Genomic DNA, 18247 nt, shown 5'->3' with positions numbered 1-18247 from the left:
GCCCTCTCCCTAATGAACTGAATATTTGAAATATTTGAGGAGAACAGTGGTGCAAAAGCAATTCTACTGGTGTATATTTTATCAAGAATACTTGTAAAAAATGATGGATGTTCTCATTAATGCAAACAATTGTTTAGGGAAATATAAAAAAAAAGAAAGTGCCTTTTAACTGTGTTTTAGGAAGATTTCTCACCAGTAATAAACACACTGATGAAAAGCATGTGCCGAGCAAATCTGGGCTGAAATGTCAGGACAGAGTACGTGGGAGGAACAAGGCTGTGTGTTCAAAAAGAAATAGTTATTTCATTCGCATGGTAAACTACATTTTATTTTACAGTAAATTGTTTTCTTAATACGGTCAAGATTGACTTTCTTTTCTTCTTGTGCAGATGAGTGTTTTTGCTCTTCTGTTTAAATTTTGGCCAGAATTTTGTAAGTTGCAAAGCAATGTGGATAGTGAAAAAATTCTACGTGCCTTGGAGAAAGAAAAGGAAAAAAAGATGCGAAAGAAGGAAAGGATAACAGCAAAGGTAAGGCTCACAAGGTTTCAGGTGACATCTGACAAACTGCATAAAAACTTCTTCATGAGCAAACGTACATGAATTAAAATATCCCTTTCTCAGCCTGTTCCAAAGCTACCAAATATTTTTTGTTAGATTTCAAACTTCACATGTGACCCAGTCCTAGGATGATTAATTCCCAATCCTGCCGATGCATATACTTAGGTTTAACTTGAAGCAGATGAGTTAATGGAATACTCCTTTCATTAAGAAGAGGGAAAAATGTATTTTAGTCATCTTTTATGCCAAGAGAAGAGCAAAAAAGAAGGCTGAATTAAAAAAAAATAAATCTGTGTACAGTGGGTAACTGCAGACCTGTTTGCACTTTCGTGATGTATTGTCCTATATTAGAATTTATAGTTCTGGATTACTATTGAAAGCAAACCAAACCAACCCCAAAATTAATTTCATATCTATTTTTCAGAAGGACCATTTGAAAAGTCTGCACATTATTTTTAAAAATATTTATGCACTGATTACTTTGCATAGGTTTTGCCTTTTCTTGAATATTTCTCATATTTGACAGTGAAATTGTTAGACTGTTCACAGTGAGTTTCCAGACAGTTTCAGCACATTAACAGAACTGTGACCTCTACAGTGGAATGCTTGTTTGTAAAATTGTTTTTCTTGGACTTTTTTATTAAAATGTAATGTATTTCTTTTTCTATTGATTATAGGCTTTGAAACAGTTTATTTTTTATGAAATACAATTGTTTGGCCAGCTTTTGGAGGAGAACATTCTTTTAAGGGCAGAGAAATTACTGGACTTGCAAACTATCATAAGTAGCATTTAAAGAGCTTTACATATGTTAAATACCACATACGCGCGTGTTGTGATGTTACTTATGATGAGAACCACATGAGTACCTGGACAGATAAAGACATGCCCATAAGAACATGTATACATTGTTATCCTCCTTTAGACACATGAAAGCTGAGGACCAGTGAAACATTACTCAAGGCCACACACCAACGTCAAGGGAAGCCTAAAATCTAAGAACTCGTGTTCCTTTCTCCAAAGCATATTGTCTCCATACAGATATGTCTGGCAAGGCCATTGGCAATACTTATACTGCAAGAATGCAATATTTCAAAGTAATGCACTTTTGCGTTTTCACAGACTTATTTTTTCCATCTGTTTGTGGCCTGTCTATAAGTTTTCTGATTAAGATCAAGGAAGTAAAGAGAAAATCTTGGCCAGGAGGGCAAAAGCCTAGCTTTTATGGAGAACAAATGGGAAAGGTGAACTACGCTTCTAGGCTGGGAAACAGAGTAAGAAATTTTAGAAAGTGACAGGCAGAGAATGCAGTTCAGTAAACAGTTTGCAGACTATTCTTCTCATGAAAAAAATGACCAGTAAACCGGTTACCTTTTAAAATTTTTTGAATGAATAGGTGGAACAGATAAATTTTTGAAATGTTTTTGAAACCCTTCCCCCTTTCTGCTATTGTTTAAAGAAATTGCCATTTCCTGTTCTCTTGTTTGAGATTTCTGTCCTCTCAATGACAATGTAACTATTCAAATAATTCACTATCCCTGAAGGATACTGATAAGGTTCATCTAACATAAGCAATAGCAGTTTCACCAGCAGCTTGTGGAAGGTGATGATGTCTTGGCATTGAAAATAAGGTCTATGCTCTTCTGCCCCACCAGGCTCACGCTGAGTGAGAGGAAAGCTCTGGCAAGGGTTAGAAACAACTTTTCGTATATATATTTCCCCTCCACTCCACAAATCAGTTGCTATTTTGGGTTTATGTCAAAAATGAACAATCATAGTCCTGGGGGAGGAATTTGCTTTCTTTTTCCTCACAAATGTGTCCCTGGGGTGCTCAGTCTACTTGGGCTCACCTCAGTTTTAGAGCTGAACAGGTAAGTTGGACTTTTATGTAGTATAATGGAAAAAATGGTCAGAAAAGGAGCTTTTCAGTGAACAATTATGCATAACTTGGTATTATTTGACTATCTCAATATTTTTTCTGTGTGCCTATTTGTTATTTAGGGGGCAAATTCTATCGAAGGCTTCCTGGCAATGGACTTGTTCCTTTGTTAACTGCTAGAGGCACATGCTACACACTTTAAAATATATATTCATCACTTTTTGCAGACTGCCTTGATGCCAGTGCTAGCAATTTGTTATATACAGAATTGCATTTTACCTCCAAAGTAGATTTTGGATTTTTTTGCTTTCAAGTGCACAAAGCAGTTTTACCTTACATTATAAATCTGTATTTAGTCTTTCCATACCCTTAGCAAAGAAAGCCATAAACATTATTTTCCTTTTCCATGTTTCTGTCATCTCTCTTTACGCTTCTTAGCAATAAGCTTATTTGTTAGTTAGTGGTGTAATGTCATGGGATATGACATTGCCATAACATTGCCTAATTTATTATGAGAAGACATTATTAAAGACCTCACTTAATTCACCATTTTCATTGAGAAAGCCAACAAACATAAACTGTAGTGCATTAGTGTACATGCTACCTCTGTATTTGCTTTGGCATCCCTGTTTCATCAACTGAGTGTGCCACAGAATTACTGAGCCTGTTCCTGGAGAGAAGGTGAACATCACACTGCCTGGCCAGTTCTGTATCCAAAAGTCACTCTTAGAGCTGATGGGTTCATAGGACAATGGGGATGATGAGGAAGGAAAAGGCACTTTATGAGCAAGGAAACAGGATAGTTGATCCTTTTCCAGATCTTTCAGGGACTTGCTAAGTGACTCTGGGAACAATTTGACCTCCTTCCCCCCCCCTCCCCCTTACTTTCTCATTTAACATGGGAGGCTTATATTACTCAGCTCTTGGAGGTGTTGTGGAGTTAACTGTGTGAGGTCAAATATGAACACTGATTAACGTTTATAAAGAATTTTGGGATCATCAGACAGAATGTGCAAAGGTGCAGCCTTCATAAAACACAAAAGCAACGTGAAAATGATGAATAGTTAATCACCAGAGCATTTTACGAAGTGCAACGATGCCTTGTTCTTCATTGTAAATGTTTTAAATCAGATTGCCTGTTTTCCTAACTTGTATACTGTAGTTCATTTGCAGCTACTGGACCAAGCTGGAATTAATCACCACAAATCCTACATTCTACATTTATACATGAGGCCAAATTAAAGGCTCACAATGTCCTCTCTGTCCTTAAAATATGTTCTGTTGCAGATCTGCCCTGTCCCTTAGCTATATTTTTGAGCAGGTATTGAATCTGAAAGGAAGATGGTCTGCAGGACTGTAGAGGCCAGGAATCATTGACTAGAACAAAGAAATGCTTTTAAAAAGCATTATCTTCTGCTATTTTTTAATATGCCCAACGTGATGTATTATGAAACTGAGCATTACAAAACATTACTGCAAGTGAACCTACCTCGTTTCCAATGACAGTTTTTGGTTCCTCAGGCCTTGCTTTTAACTTTAGCACCGTAATTATTGTTCACATCTAATTATGAGTTTTTATTATTAGCAGGGTAAAGAAGCGGGGAGAAAACTCATCAACTTGACTCAACTGTCAAAGAGGGCCTTCACTCAACTGCAAAAGAGTGCCTTGACTCAGCTGCAAAAGAGTGACTTGACTCAGCTGCAAAAGAGTGACTTGACTCAAATGCCAAGGAGTGCCTTGACTCAAATGCCAAAGAGTTCCTTGACTCAACTGCCAAAGGGTGCTTTGGTAGATACGACTGACATGAAGAGAGGATCAGCCCCATCTTTAGATGGATTTGGATGGGAGGTGAATAATACACGTTTCTACAGATATCATTCAAGAGAGATAAAATGACTTTGGGAAAACTAGAAGGGGGAGTTAGGTTTTGAATACTGTTGTCACATAGTTCTTCAATAACTGTACATTCTTCCACAATTAGCTTTGCTGTTGTAAGTTTACCTACCTGACAGATGATATTTTTTCCTTCTTTCTTGATTTTTTTTAAGATTTAGGTACTGAGTACTATTAATGGCTGACTGCATGTTAAGCTCTTACGGTGTATAGATTAAAAAAGAATCTGTTTGTAAAGATAAATTGAAGAAAAGATAGTTCAGTTCTGGAATAAGCTTTTCATTACTTGTGAAATTCCTGTCCTGAAAGAATTCAGTTTGGGCTAGAGTTCTGTTCTGTTCATATGTCAAAAACTGAAGCAGAACTCCTTCAGGAAATCTAGGTATTTGAAAATCTGACAGCAAATACTACTTTAGGACTTCTTCCATAACAACTCTCACTATGCATCTAACCTATAGTGAAAAGTTAACAGACATTTGATTGGAGAAATGGGAAGAACAGACATGCTACCTGGGGCATATGAAGGGATTATTCATGGCTGAGTTGGCACTGCCATAATATAATGGGGAATCTGTGCAACCACATAATGCCATGTGATGCAGGAGTAAATCCCACTTTAGCCACTGCTTCTCGTGGCATTACATTAGTGATGAGCAGAATATAGAAATGGGCAGTCTGAAATACCCCCAAAATCTGAAGCAAATTGCATAGTTAAGCTTACACCCTTGTCCCTTAAATGGACCTTTTTACTTTTGCTCATACCTATTTTTTTAATTTTTTTTTGTTTTTAAATTGAGTTGAGCTCACCAGTATATCCATGGCATAGACTTAAGCCCTCAAGAAGAGGCAAGTAACTACAGAACAAACAATAATCTTTTAAAGGGCAGTTTAATTTTTCTTCTCCAAGCCCCTTTCTGCTATAGGATAGTGCTAGAAGTTCTACTGAGTTGTGATATGACAAATTGGCCCTAAACTTCTCATGGTGTAAGGAAAAAAATTGGCCTGAATAAAAATGCAGTTCCCAGCTGTTTTGGGAAAGTGACTTAATATTTACATGTAACCTGAACTGTGGTTGTTGCAATGCAAAGAGCAACATTTGATCCTTAGAAAAAGAAAGGATGATGTCTCCAGTTGATTAGCCTCTAGTGGTAGTAGCATTCTGCTAGAGAAGGCAGGCAGAAAGAACTGTGAGGCTTCAATGATTTAAGAAAGGACATGCTCGAAGGATGTGACAGGGAGATAAAATCAAGTCCTCAATAGCACAAATGACAGATATTTTGGGAGGGGAAAGATCTGCTGTACTTAGGTTTAGAAGATGAAAGGAGAGCAAATAAGACAGACCAGGGATGGAGAATAAATGTAAACATTGCATCTGTCAAACTTGCTTAAATCATGGTGTTTTGAGATTTGCTTATTTGCAGCAATACTATTTTTCATATGATTCCAATATTGTAATGAAAAGAATCTTCTTAATAATTGTGGTTATCCAATAACAGGGTTTTAACATAAACAAGTTTTTTATCTCACTGTTGATATGGGCCAGGAACTACAGTGACTTGTTCTGAAGGCTGATGGTGTTTAATGGTTCTTGCAGGCTTCCTGGTCCTATTCCAAGTACATAGAAGCCTTGGAGCAGGAGAGAATACTCATTAAAAGGGAAGAAGATCTGGAGGAAACCTCATCATCATTCCTTTCAGGTTATTAACGTAGTTTATTAGGACAAGCTTATAGCTTAGGTGAAATTCTCTCGGTATAAGGACTTTGCTTACTCTTCTTTTGAGTTCGTACGTAAACCTCTGCCTCTCTTTTGCTGTCCACAGGGGAGTTTCTCTCTGCACCATACTTGTAAGTGATAAGTTTTCTAAGAAAGGGACAGTAAAAGTTGCAAGGTATAAGCATTGCCTTTACTGCAGAGGTCCTACTGAAGAGGGGGATTCAGCCATCCTTCATTTTGCAGAGTGACGTGGCAATCACACACACATTTCACCTCCCTGGCTTTTTGTGCTTCATCAACTTACATACAAGCAGATACTGAAAGTTCTTTCTACCAGTTTGTCAGCATGTTTTTAGGGGATGTGAGAGGCATTGCTTCATCCTGGTTTCTGCCATGAACATCCTCTTAGGTCTTCCCCAAGGATATTATGACCTGTTTGATTATTAAATTCCTGCATTTATCAGTAGGGCTAGCAATAGGACTATGTAATATTAAACTCCTTCAGTTTCACATAATTTTAATTATTTTTTTCCATGTGCAGATTCCTTGTCTGTGTCCTCCCTGAAGCCTGAAAGTTCTATGAAAGCCACCATTTCTACAAAGCGTAAACTCTCAAATGTTCCCAAGACACAGGAAGTGAGCACCAGACTGCCAACAAGTGTACTTTGAAATGTGGATTCTTAAAAGCTAGTTTTCCTGCTGTCAGTGCTGATGCTCATTAGTAGCAAGTTATTTCACCCCAAGTCATGTTTAAGTGAAGCTCTACAGCCTCAATGTGAAGACAAGATTATTTTTCATTTCAGCCATGGTTAGCGGACCTGACGTTGACCTGATGGAATTTTTTTGCAAAATGGTAGTATCTAAAATGAGGCTATCTAAGCTTTCCAGTTCAGGTATTTTAACTAGGAGCATGAGATGACTAGAGAAATCTCAGACCCCATGGAGTTACTGGCAAGAATCTGACACAGAACTAGCAATAGATCATCTCTACCAAAGCCAATTAAATATTAGAATAAGAGAAAGAAGTAGGACAGCAAAGAGATCTGATAAAGACAGAAAAACATATTTTGCTTCAAAGCTTGAATTCCTAGAAGGAATAATATCCTGGAGGTTTTGTTTTGTTTTGTTTTTTAAGCCTATGCTGAAATTATGTCGACTTAAGAAAATTAATAGAACTTGGACTATTGCTTCCCTTCCTTCTCTGCTCCTCCTTTCTCTTCTAATTATGTACTAAGCACTGCTATTTTAGGCAAATTGGTGTCCTGCCTTCACTAGTCCTCCTGAATTTCCAAATGTCTGAACATAATCTTCCTGTGGCAGCATTTTCTGTATGTGACTTCAGAGAAAACTGCAGCATTCCTTGGTCTTCCCTCACATTCTCTTTCTTCCCTCTTATCATGTCCTCTGGTTGCAGTTAAAGTAATCCAGCTTCACAAGTGTAATTATATTTTGTATATCTCTACCTTCTGTACCACTGTTCTGCCCCCCATGTCATTGTGGGGAGTCCTGGCACAGGGGCTTTGCTCCTGCTCTGTGGATGAGAAACCTCCAGGTGGGCCCTGTGACCAGAGGGCCCACAAGGCAGCTTCAGTCCTTGCTGCAGACCAGCCCAGATATCCTGTTGTTCCAGACCTGAGAGCTGCATTCTTGCCAGGCATCAGGCTGTGGTACAGTCTAATGCAATGAGAAATTCAAGGTCCTGAGTGATTTGAGAGGTCTCCCCCACCAGCTTCAGTTGTAGCCCGTTCTCTAATGCTGCTGGAAATTTGCCTGCCCTGCTCAGTCCCTCATAATAGCTCAAGTGTTCCTACTGCCTTTGAGTGGTTTCCTCTTCTTCCATCATGACCCTTTGGGCATTTGCCTCAGCTGCGCTACACGAGACCACTGTTGCTCTTGAGGGGCAGCTTCCCTCCAGTTTGTTACAGAGAAGGTCACACCTTTTCTCTTGGGGATAAATGGCAAAGTGCTGGCAGGAGGAGGGCTGTGAGCAGAGGCCAGGGCTGCCCTGTTTCAGGCACAGCCAGTTCCAGTTGGCCCCAGTGGACTTATCATAGAATATGGCTGCTCCCCTCAGCCAAGATGGTGGCAGCTTGGGGAAATACATTTTAGAAAGAGCAAAGAAATCCAGAGAGGGGAGGATGCAATAAAAAGAGTGATAAACAACAGAGGGAATACCAAGGCCAGAGGAGGAGGTGGAAGAGGAGAAGGTTGGGGAGGAGGTTGAGGAGGAGAAGGTACTCTGTGTTGGAGCAGATATTCCCTCAGTCTGTGGAGGACCCATGCTGCAGCAGATGAAAAGAGTGAGAAGGAGCTTCACAGTGTCTCACCAAAGGGACTGAGGGCAACCTGTGGTGATACCAAGGAGGGGAGAAGTGCTTGGAGTGAGCTTGAACCTGGGAAAGGTGGAGACAAAGTGTTTTCTCTAAGTGTGTAAATGCTAGTTTCTTCTTTCCCCCCCACCTGAATCAGAAATGATTTATTCTAATTGGCAATACATTAATTTCCCCAGTTTAAGATTTTGGTTTGCCTGTAACAGTAATTGGTAATCTATCTTCCTGTCTTCATCTTGACCCAAAACCTTTCTCTTTTCTGTTTTTCCTGTTTTTCTCCTTTGTCTGGTTGTGTGGTGGTGGAGGGTGGAAATGAGTGAATGAGCAGCTGGGTAGGAGACTGGCTGCTGGTGAGGGCACGTCCCACCACACCTTGTCTCTCTCTTTTTGATGCATTTATTGAAGAACTGTTCTGATTATTTCAACTGGCTACAACACAGCAATGACATTCTGTTACCTTTTCAGGCACTTTAAATCTCTCTGAGGAAGGGAATGCAGAGACATTCAATGGAGGTGGCCAGGAGACATAAATATAACGTTCATGCAAGGTTTGTTCTTACATTTCCAGAGCAAAGATGATGACTTGGAATATTATTAAGAACCATGGGATAATTATCAAGTGTAGAAAATAAACATCTTCCAATGTGTTCCATACCAATCTGACTGTGATACTGACACCTTGAGGCTCAGAGTAAGATTCCACTGACGTATGCAAGGCACACACTACTAGGTAGTCTCAGTCTTAAAGATCCTATAATCAAACCCAGTTCTTCAGTACTTGATCTAATGAATAAGTAAAACACTGTATTGAACCGACAACCCTGAAGCAGTGTGTCTTGGCACACTACGCTCTCACTGTGCAATTCATGCAACTTCTGTTCATCAAGGATAACTCCTGAGGTCTGTGAGTTATTATAAAGTCAAACACTGTTGTGGTTTGCTCCCAGTTCAGTCTGATTCCTGGTCCAAAGTACACCTTCTGCCTCATTTCTGAGTTTTGATCCACAAGAAAGGCTTAAAATCTATCAGGACACAGATGGGATTGAGAACTTTTCTAAAATGTCATTCCACCCAAGGCATTACTCACCAGAGAGTTGCAGGAGCTCATAGCTCTTGTGTAGCTCTCTCTATTTTTAAAAAGTTTTAAAAAGACTTGGGGCACAGTTGATGTTGGGACTGAGGACAACGGATTAATTGGGGATTAATTAAAAGAGGGCAAGGGCAGAATTAACTGCTAGGCAAGGGGCGGGATGATGATAGACCTCTCCACATTTTTCATACCACTTTAAGCACCAGTCGCCAGCCACAAAGTTGTTGGCTCCACTTTTTCCTGCATATAAAAGAAAGGCAGGTTGCTGAGTTGCTGAGGACTAGCCCTGAGTTAGGGATGGGACTGTGTTCTGCTGCTTGTTCCAACCTCTTGGACAAGAAGAACAAGCCATGCAGCCCTGTCTCCTTTGTCAGAAGTAAAGGTTCTTCACTTGGAGCTCTTAGATCATGCTGCTAAGGACCGTTCAAGAGTGCTTTCTCCCTCAATGAGGAGTGGCAACTAACGTCAACTGTCTTTTGCTCTTGTCACAATGACCAAAACTTGTAAGGGATTTCTGTTGGGTGTTGCTTCAGAGAGGCTGGCAGGGAAGGAAGACACTTTATTTTATGGACATAGCTGCCCTGCTCATATATTCTCACAGAAGGAGCAAGGGAGATCACTGGTTCAGTTCCTGCTTCCCCACAGTTCAGAGTTCATGCATGCCATGTTTGGGTTGTTTGCTCATCTGACATTACCTGAGGAAGATACCCTGGTTGGAAGCCACAAGAGAGTAAAACATTAAACACTTGTCTCTGTTTTTTATGTTTTCCCAAATTTCACAAATGCAGCAAACTTTAATGCTCAGTACATCTGAGGAGGGTGGAACACAGCATCTTGTAATGAGCACAGCACATGTGGTACTGTGTGGCCTACCACTCATTAATGTGAAAGGCAAAGAAGATTCATGAAATGCCATAAATGCACTGATGTATGTCAGTCTAAAAAGCATGTGGAAGGCAACTTTCTATTGCTGTGGTCAGTACAGTACACGCAACCAAAAGCTGAAATGTGGCAGGCAGTTTCTGTTTTGCTGTATTCTTGCCTTTAAGGCATTTTGAGGCAGTTAAATAATGTGTAGATTTTACTTATCTGATGCTGGTAGTTCCGATTGAATAACACTTCGATTACTTAAAATGCTTTAGTGTCATTCAAAATACACAACCCAATCATACTCATTCAGCCTTGCTTTTGTGGTTTACTCCCAAATAATGCAACATATGAGGACTATTTTGGAATTTTTTTAAGCCATCTTTTAGATTTGTAAGTACTTATATTATGTACTGTGTACTTCACTTTTCTCCCATCAGATATGGCATATTTATTAAAACATTTAATAATCTTTGAGAGTGCAGTTCTGAAGTTGCTCATTCAAATACTTTTGATATCAACACAAACTGTGATTATGCACTTCAAAAGGGGCTTTATACATTTTGTTTTGACATCTCTCCTGCTACTGCATGACACAAAATGTTAGACTGTGAGACAAATTCCTGAAAATACCTAGTGCTGCATTATGTTATTAAGATGCACACTTACAACAGTTTGCAAGAATGGTGGTGGTCATTACCAGGCCATTTAAAAAGGGCAAAATGCTTTTTCATTTTTGTCTGTACTGCCATTGTGTCTGTACTCCTCATGATCCCTTTTGATTGGCTGTTTCTTAAGTACTATTAACGGGGAATGGTCTTAGATGATGAGCTGTGGGTTCATTTGTCTCCTTCAAGGTGTGGAAATCTAGTTTTTAATCATCAGACATTGGGATCAGCAATGGAGAGAGTGGTGCTGTGCAGATACAGTAGTAGACCTGATTCAGCAGACCCGATTTCTGTTACTGATTCTCTTATTATACAGTAACTGGTGGCCAAGGCCAGACTGGTTTGGGCCACACCTTCTACATCTTTTACACGAGAGGAATCATTGTGACTCACTTGCAAATATGTTTGACTTCAAAAAAAAGAGAAACATGCATAATTGATTTACAGATAAAAGCATCAATGAACTGAGTATTTGCGTAGATTTGGGACCCTCAGTTTCCTGCTGTTGAGAGCACTGAAAAATGGCAGGTGTCATTGCTCCTTCGGTGCATTATCCAGTGTTATGGGGGACATTTTCTATCACTTGCATGCTTGTGAAATGGCCCACCTCAGTCCCACCCAACACTATTGATCCAGTCAAAAATGTTGACTTTGGCCAGTGTGTGTAAAAGGTACTGAAAAGAGACCAGATGTTTCAAAGTTCTGTCCCAAACTTGGAAAAGAAAATCCTTAAATTATTTATGTTTCTAATGTTAAATACTGGGCCAAAGTGATCACTGTAAATCTGTATTTGGCCAAGGGAGCTGTAATCCAGCTTGAATTTGACCTATTTAAACTGTCTCACTACATTCAACTGATTATTTTTGTTACTGCCTTTCTATAGAAATGTTTTTTAACCAGCCATTGAGAATCATGTCTGAATACAGCTAAGATGGGGTTAACTGGTATTTTTTCTTAAGCTTATGGAACACTGTTGGTTTTAATATATTCAGTAGTTGCTGTAAAAAATGTTATGGAAAGACAGGTTTGAACAAAAATTTTAGATCTGAATGTGTAGTTACAGTTCAAACCTACCTCTAATGCCCTGATTTGGAGCAGTCCCAGGATTTCAGAGAGTTATAATTCACATCTGTGTTTCTAACTCCTTCATGCATGATTGTTTGAATGTGCACTTTTGGAACAGGTCCATGTCTAATAGGCTAAATTGTAGTTCCCAAATCAGAAGCCACATGGTATAGCTATATAGTTTTTTATTTTTCCTCTTATAACATAGTCTTCAAATAAGGTTTTGTTAGTCCAGCACATTGGATTAATACAAAACACCAAAGTCTACACTTTCTGCCTACCTGCTAATGAACTCGCACATTTTGATTTCTACCAGTGATTTAGTAAAGCATTTGTGCAATGGCCACAATGGAGACTTTTCTGCCAAGTAATAATTTATCAGAGCACTGAAGCAGATTTGAATCATGCAGAACCGACTAAGCTGTCCTAGTATGGTAAAGGGTAGTCAAGGTAGACATGAGATTCTCTTGTTTTTGATACTCATTGAGCCAAGCTAATTTATATGTCAAACACAAGCTGCATTTACTCGGATTTTCCTGTATTTCTCTACTAATTAAAATATTTTAGTTTCGTGGTAACATATGTAAAAGCGTTGACAACAGCATTGCTTATTCCACATGTTAATTATGTATTTGCTCATAGCATGCTGATGAACTGTGTGCATTTCTCACGTTAAGATTTGATTTTATATCAAAGGAAAAATGGAAATGTAGTAAGTGGATTTGTGCTTTTGATTTTGGATATTTCATTTTGCTCTAAACAATCTTGTATGATTCCTCTGTACCACATGTGTTTGAAAATCTTTTGTTGGCAAGAAGTTAAAGAAGAAAGCAATACTTGCTTCTCAGAATAGGATTTTTGAACAAAGCAAGGCAATTGTGCTATTAATGAGAAAGCTAAATGAAACAAATGACAAGGCAAGCAAAAAAACCACACAGCATCACACTCAAGGAATTCACAGGCACACAATAGCTTATGCAATACTGCTCATCTGACAAAGTCAGTTAATACAGAGATTTCCTTGGAAATATTCATTGCAAAAGGCCGTGGTGCCTATGGTTCAGTAAATGCAGTCAACAAGCTTATAGCATTCTTAGTAGTTTTCACCTGTAGGCAATTCAATGAATTTTATCCCAGCTGCGAGCCCCAAATGATCAGCACTGGGTTTGTAAACCCCAGACCCTGACTGGCTTGGATACCACTCATTCCTGAAAACAGTACTTTGGGAATTGAATCTGTCACATCTCTAGAATAATTTACACCTTTACAGTTTTTTACGTGCATAAGTGTGTACAGGCATGTAGACGTATACATACACACACAGTACAACACATGCGTAAAATTACCTTGTTTGGTAAACTGCTTTATTGTCATAATCACAAAGGGCTTAAGTTTGATGTGTATCATCTTTTTCCTTATACAATATTCCAACCATTTTCTTCTGTGTATTTTTTTTTAAATGAAGGTCTTTGTTTCATTAAAGTGTTTGGGTTTGTACTCACTTGCATTTGAGAAGACAGAGCCATTACACTTGCTTTGTTGAGGAGTATGACTCTTTCCAGAGGGCTACACAGATGCTGGAAAGAGAAATAAGTGTGTTTTGGGGGAGTTCTTTTTCTTCTAGAAAGCATATTCAAGGAAAAAAATTAACTTTCCCTGTGTTTTTTCTCACAAATGAGAAAGTAATTTACAGCATGTGTTGGGCCATTCACTAAAGACTACAATAAATGATTTACTATTTTCAAGCTAATGAAGTGAATACTTGATCTAAAAAAGGAGAGTGTGTATGATTAAGTTCATTTTCCAGTTATGACCTTCCAGTTCAAAGATCATTTTAACTTCTGGCTGCCTGATCTCTGTAATTTGCTGAATGTATTGAAACTCGTTCTCTTAATTCATGTCTCCAGAGGTGCTCAGCACCTGGCAGTAGTAGGCCTCCAGAAAGCTGTCCAAAGGACAAAAGCAGTAATTTTTTGTTTGTTTGTTTTTGAGTGAAACACCAGGAAAGGATGGCTTTGTCACTGCAGTTACACACAAAAGTATATTAAAAAATAACATAACAAAACAAAATCAAACCATAGAAATACTTAGTTTTGGTTGGGCTTGTCAGGCTAATGTAGTACTAATGGAAGATTGTATTACAAGACAATAGTTCTGTTTGGAAACAAACTGCCCAGAGAGCTTTCGGTGTCTTTACTGTCATCAGAGGGGCTCTAAAAACAGATAAGTTATGCACATCTGCCAGGAATGACTAAGTATTTTCGGACCCATATTGGGGCAGGGGAGTCAGTAGATCAACTCTTGAGGGACTTATTTTCTCTGAATCCTTATTCAGGTTGTTCTGAGCGCAAAAGCTTAGCCTCTGCTAAGGAATCTTACGAGAGTCAAGGGCCGTGACACTTCATTTGCTCTGCACCCGAAACTCCCACTGAAGCCAATTATTCAATCTAATTTAACAAAGACCACAGCTTCTCTGGCTGTGCAATTGTTGGTAACCATCAACAAACTGATTCATCTACAATTGGGCCAAATGTTACAAAATCTGTTTCTGAGTTCTTGTTTGTACCTCCATCATAAGATTACACCAAAATTAAAGCATGCAGTACTTGAACTAACTTCAAAGGCTTAGCTTGCACTTCTAGCTAGTTCAGCCTTTTTATTGGTTCATGTTTTCCATTTGGCTTCAACATTCTGTTCCTTACTGATGCCCTTCTAGAGTTTCATTTGCAAATATTACATCCCTGGTTAGTGAGCCATGCTAATTAATACTGTGGTGGAGGCTATGGATTATAGTAATCTCAGGCCTCCTGCTTGGAAAAACACTGCAATTTTTCCAGACGTTTACATGTAATGCCATATTGAATATGGCCAAATTTGTCTCAGAAAAATGTATCCTGAACTCATTTAACCAAAATATATTTAAGTAAGGTTGCTTATGCTGTTATCTATTGCCAGTTTTGTTAATCATGAAGCTCAAAAATTTCAATGCAGTAGAAACCTGAGACCCACAATTTTCTAATTAGATTATTTCAAACAAAACATTAAAGTTAAAATAGGCTCGTTTAAGTATACATATTTTTAAAAGTTTATGCCAATAACAAGTTTGTTAAAAAAAAACATGAACAGATGATTTGTCTACTTCTGGAAGCCTCACACCTTTGACTGTGCCTCACCTTTCAAACCTGGGACCACAATCTGACATGGATTTTAGCTCCACTGGGGATTTTGTAGTCAGAGACTGCCTGAATTCTGGGACTTAAAGTGTTGCCAAGGTTATGATTGTAAAGAAAATCTATTATATTTGCAGTACCATCAAATATCAAATAAAAGCTATGGAGCCCTTACAAAACATAGCAATCCTAAATCGATAGATTATTCCAATAAAGAAATAAACAAAAGAAATGGCATTTTTTTTTTAGGAAGAATCTTTTATTAGACCAGGTAATGTAATTGGAAACAATGAACGAACTTTCAGGCTCACAATTTTTTCACCAGATCATAAAGAGGTCGAGAAATACATCATCTCTGGGTTACTTGTTTTATTTTGGGTTTTAATGTGTTCATTAATTCCCTTTTCATAAATGGACATGATTTGGTCGACGTGACTGAACTATGATGAGACAAGGTACAACAAATCTGAGACACCCCTCACTCCTTCTAGACTCTAATTTCAGACACAGCAATGAAAACTTGCCAGCATCTCGTAAGGCTTACAGTGTCATCACCTCAACGTGAATTAAAACAGACTAAAATGAGATGTTCAGAAATCTATGAGAAAAAGTCTAAAAACTTGTCACAGAAACCAATTGCAAAGTGATACTTTATACATAACCTGAGCCAATCTTTTTTTGTCAGAATGAGCTCTGTATTGTACTAGGTAAATCAAATAAATGGCAAAGATATCTCTAGGTTAAATCCTACAGTTGTAAATTTTTAGGTATCACTCTCTCAGGGTGCAGTCCCCAACCGGAGCAAGACCCTTCTCCTCTCTCTGCAGCTGTCTCCTCCGAGAGAAGCACACTGAGCCAAGAGCTGCCCAGAGCAAGTATGTTGAACCTAACTAAGGATGGGGCTAATGTAGTGCCCTGTGGGGAATGAGTCCAATCTTCTATTTGAAAGAGATTTTCCCACTTTACAGCCACTGTCTTACACCCATGGGGTGCAGAAAAATACTCCAGAAAAAGTGGAGGGGAAAGTGTCACATCAATGTTAATGTCTCATCTGTGGAACCTGGTGTGTTTTCTGGTTCTTGGGCCTGAATACAGCCATGCTGGGAACTTGGGAAATAGCTATTTTTTTAACAGTATAACTCATGATGGTACCAAACACAGGATAATTCACATAATTATATCACTATTTCATGTGTATTGAATATACCAAAATCTATCTATTTACAAGTGGAGCAAAACTTAAGAAATCACTTTTTTGAGATTTTTCTATTTGAGAAACATGCATACAATCAACAAAGGCTTGTGAAATCCCTGTCTGCTCCATTTATTGTAATTTGAACGTTTTTTTTCCCTCTCCTTTGTTTATAATGCTCTTTTGGAAGTACAAAAATATTTTCCTTCCCCCTACTAATTTTGACTTTTTCCATTTTGGAATTATTGATTCACCCTCATTTTTTTGTGCAGCTGCCATTCCAATTGTGTCAAAAAACTTCTTGTGCCACAATATCTTTGTTTTTTCCACAGCGCCATTGGTTTAGGTAGACACAGCTGTAGCAAGAGAGTATTTGATTAGTTAATTTCTGGCACACAATGGGGAGGAGGAGCCCAGATATATGCATTTTCATATGTGGCACATAGCATTGTTTAATTTCTTTTTCTTTTGTGATAGAGAGGTGTATTTTATATTAAACTAAACTATTTGGGAATGCAGCTGGCTCAGGGGATTGCTGATGTCCCATGTGATCTTTCTCCAGTAGATTTTTTGTTCTAATTTGATCCAGATTATGACTATCTGAAGACTTTTTGTGGCATATGCAAAATCACTTGACTGTCACAGTCCTGTTCCTAGCTGGCGTCAGTCCACACCACAGAAAGTACAGTCCTAAGTATCAGAGCTGGCACTCTTTGTGGAAGAGACAAGGATTCACTGCCTAAATTTGCTCTCACTAAAGTCAGAGGTAAATTTTATTTCAAATTTCAGTGGAGCACAAGCAAGAAATTATTTAGCATTAATGCCTTCCTTCACTCCTCAAAAGATGATCCCTTTCAAGGACCCCATGGAGAAGTGTAAACTGTTGCTGGCACTTTGGTATTTCAGAGAGGAAAAGAGGACTGAAGATTCTACTTTGTTAACTGTGGGTCCTTTTGAGCAAACAGTCCAAAATTTTCCCAATTTTGTCCCAAAAATTGTCCCAAAGACAGCTGGACTAGAGACCTCAGAGACTGGGTGGACTGGGAAGGAAACAACTACTGTTGTCTCTGTATTATATGCCTTCGTGTTTTCAGAAGGTTTATTTGCTTTCATGCATTTGGATGCACAGGGTCCAGTCAGGTCCAAAACCATGTTCAGCCTTATAATCCATTCAGAAACTGAGTCACAGGAAGCAACTCTGTGCACTGACTTAATGGAGCTGATTATCTCTGCCTTCCTTCCATTGCTCTTCCTCCAGTGTATCCTCAATCCCTTTTTTATCTCCTACTTGCACAGTCCCTTTACACAGAACAATAAGGAGTTGGCTGTATATTCCACAGTAATGACATCAAAGAATGATAACAATTAGCACTTCATTTAGCATCTTAACTATAACACAAAGATGCCTGGCCAGCAGTATCTCAGGCACATGGGAAAACTGGTCACACAGAAAAGAATTCAAGGACCTGGCCAGCCATGAAGTAAGCTATTGAAAACAGCAATCAAATTTTTTTTATTTGCAGACCTAGTTCCATCCACCAAACTACCCTGCCTCCACAAGACTGATGTTCATAGGAAAGTTATATATAATCTGTGATAGAGTAGCCACAAAACCTGCTATGCTTTTATTCCAATTAATTTTGTATCCTCTTTTTCTTGAGGTCAAGTTCAGTAAAGAATTTCTTTCTCATATCTAATCTAAACCTGCCCTCTTTCAGTTTAATTCCATTCTCCCTTTGTCCATGTTGCTACCAAAGATGTTAGACAGTGCTGGTCCCAGTACTGACCCCTGAGGAAGGCCTCTCCTCACTTGAATGTAG

General features: G+C 38.7%; 1 protein-coding gene across 6 annotated transcripts in view; it reads left to right on the top strand.

Annotated features, from left to right (window-relative positions):
* The window catches only part of RGS22 (regulator of G protein signaling 22), a 64206-nt gene extending 55185 nt beyond the window's left edge, over window positions 1–9021 (top strand). For 3 of the 6 annotated variants that reach the window (XM_027657103.1, XM_027657100.1, XM_027657097.1), the window contains 4 exons: window positions 390–530; window positions 4023–4286; window positions 5926–6028; window positions 6587–7135. In XM_027657103.1, the coding sequence (XP_027512904.1) occupies window positions 390–530; window positions 4023–4286; window positions 5926–6028; window positions 6587–6714 (636 nt within the window). In that variant the 3' untranslated portion in view covers window positions 6715–7135. Of the gene's footprint in view, window positions 1–389; window positions 531–4022; window positions 4287–5925; window positions 6029–6586; window positions 7136–8840 lie in introns of those variants that run through there. The other 3 variants (XM_027657099.1, XM_027657102.1, XM_027657098.1) reach the window with 3 other exon arrangements.
* The last annotated feature ends 9226 nt before the right edge of the window (window positions 9022–18247 follow it).

Source organism: Corapipo altera, unplaced genomic scaffold (assembly GCF_003945725.1).
Source record: "Corapipo altera isolate COAL_440 unplaced genomic scaffold, ASM394572v1 52b, whole genome shotgun sequence".
Classification (NCBI taxonomy): Eukaryota; Metazoa; Chordata; class Aves; order Passeriformes; family Pipridae; genus Corapipo; species Corapipo altera.
This window is presented reverse-complemented; position numbering and strand designations above follow the sequence as displayed.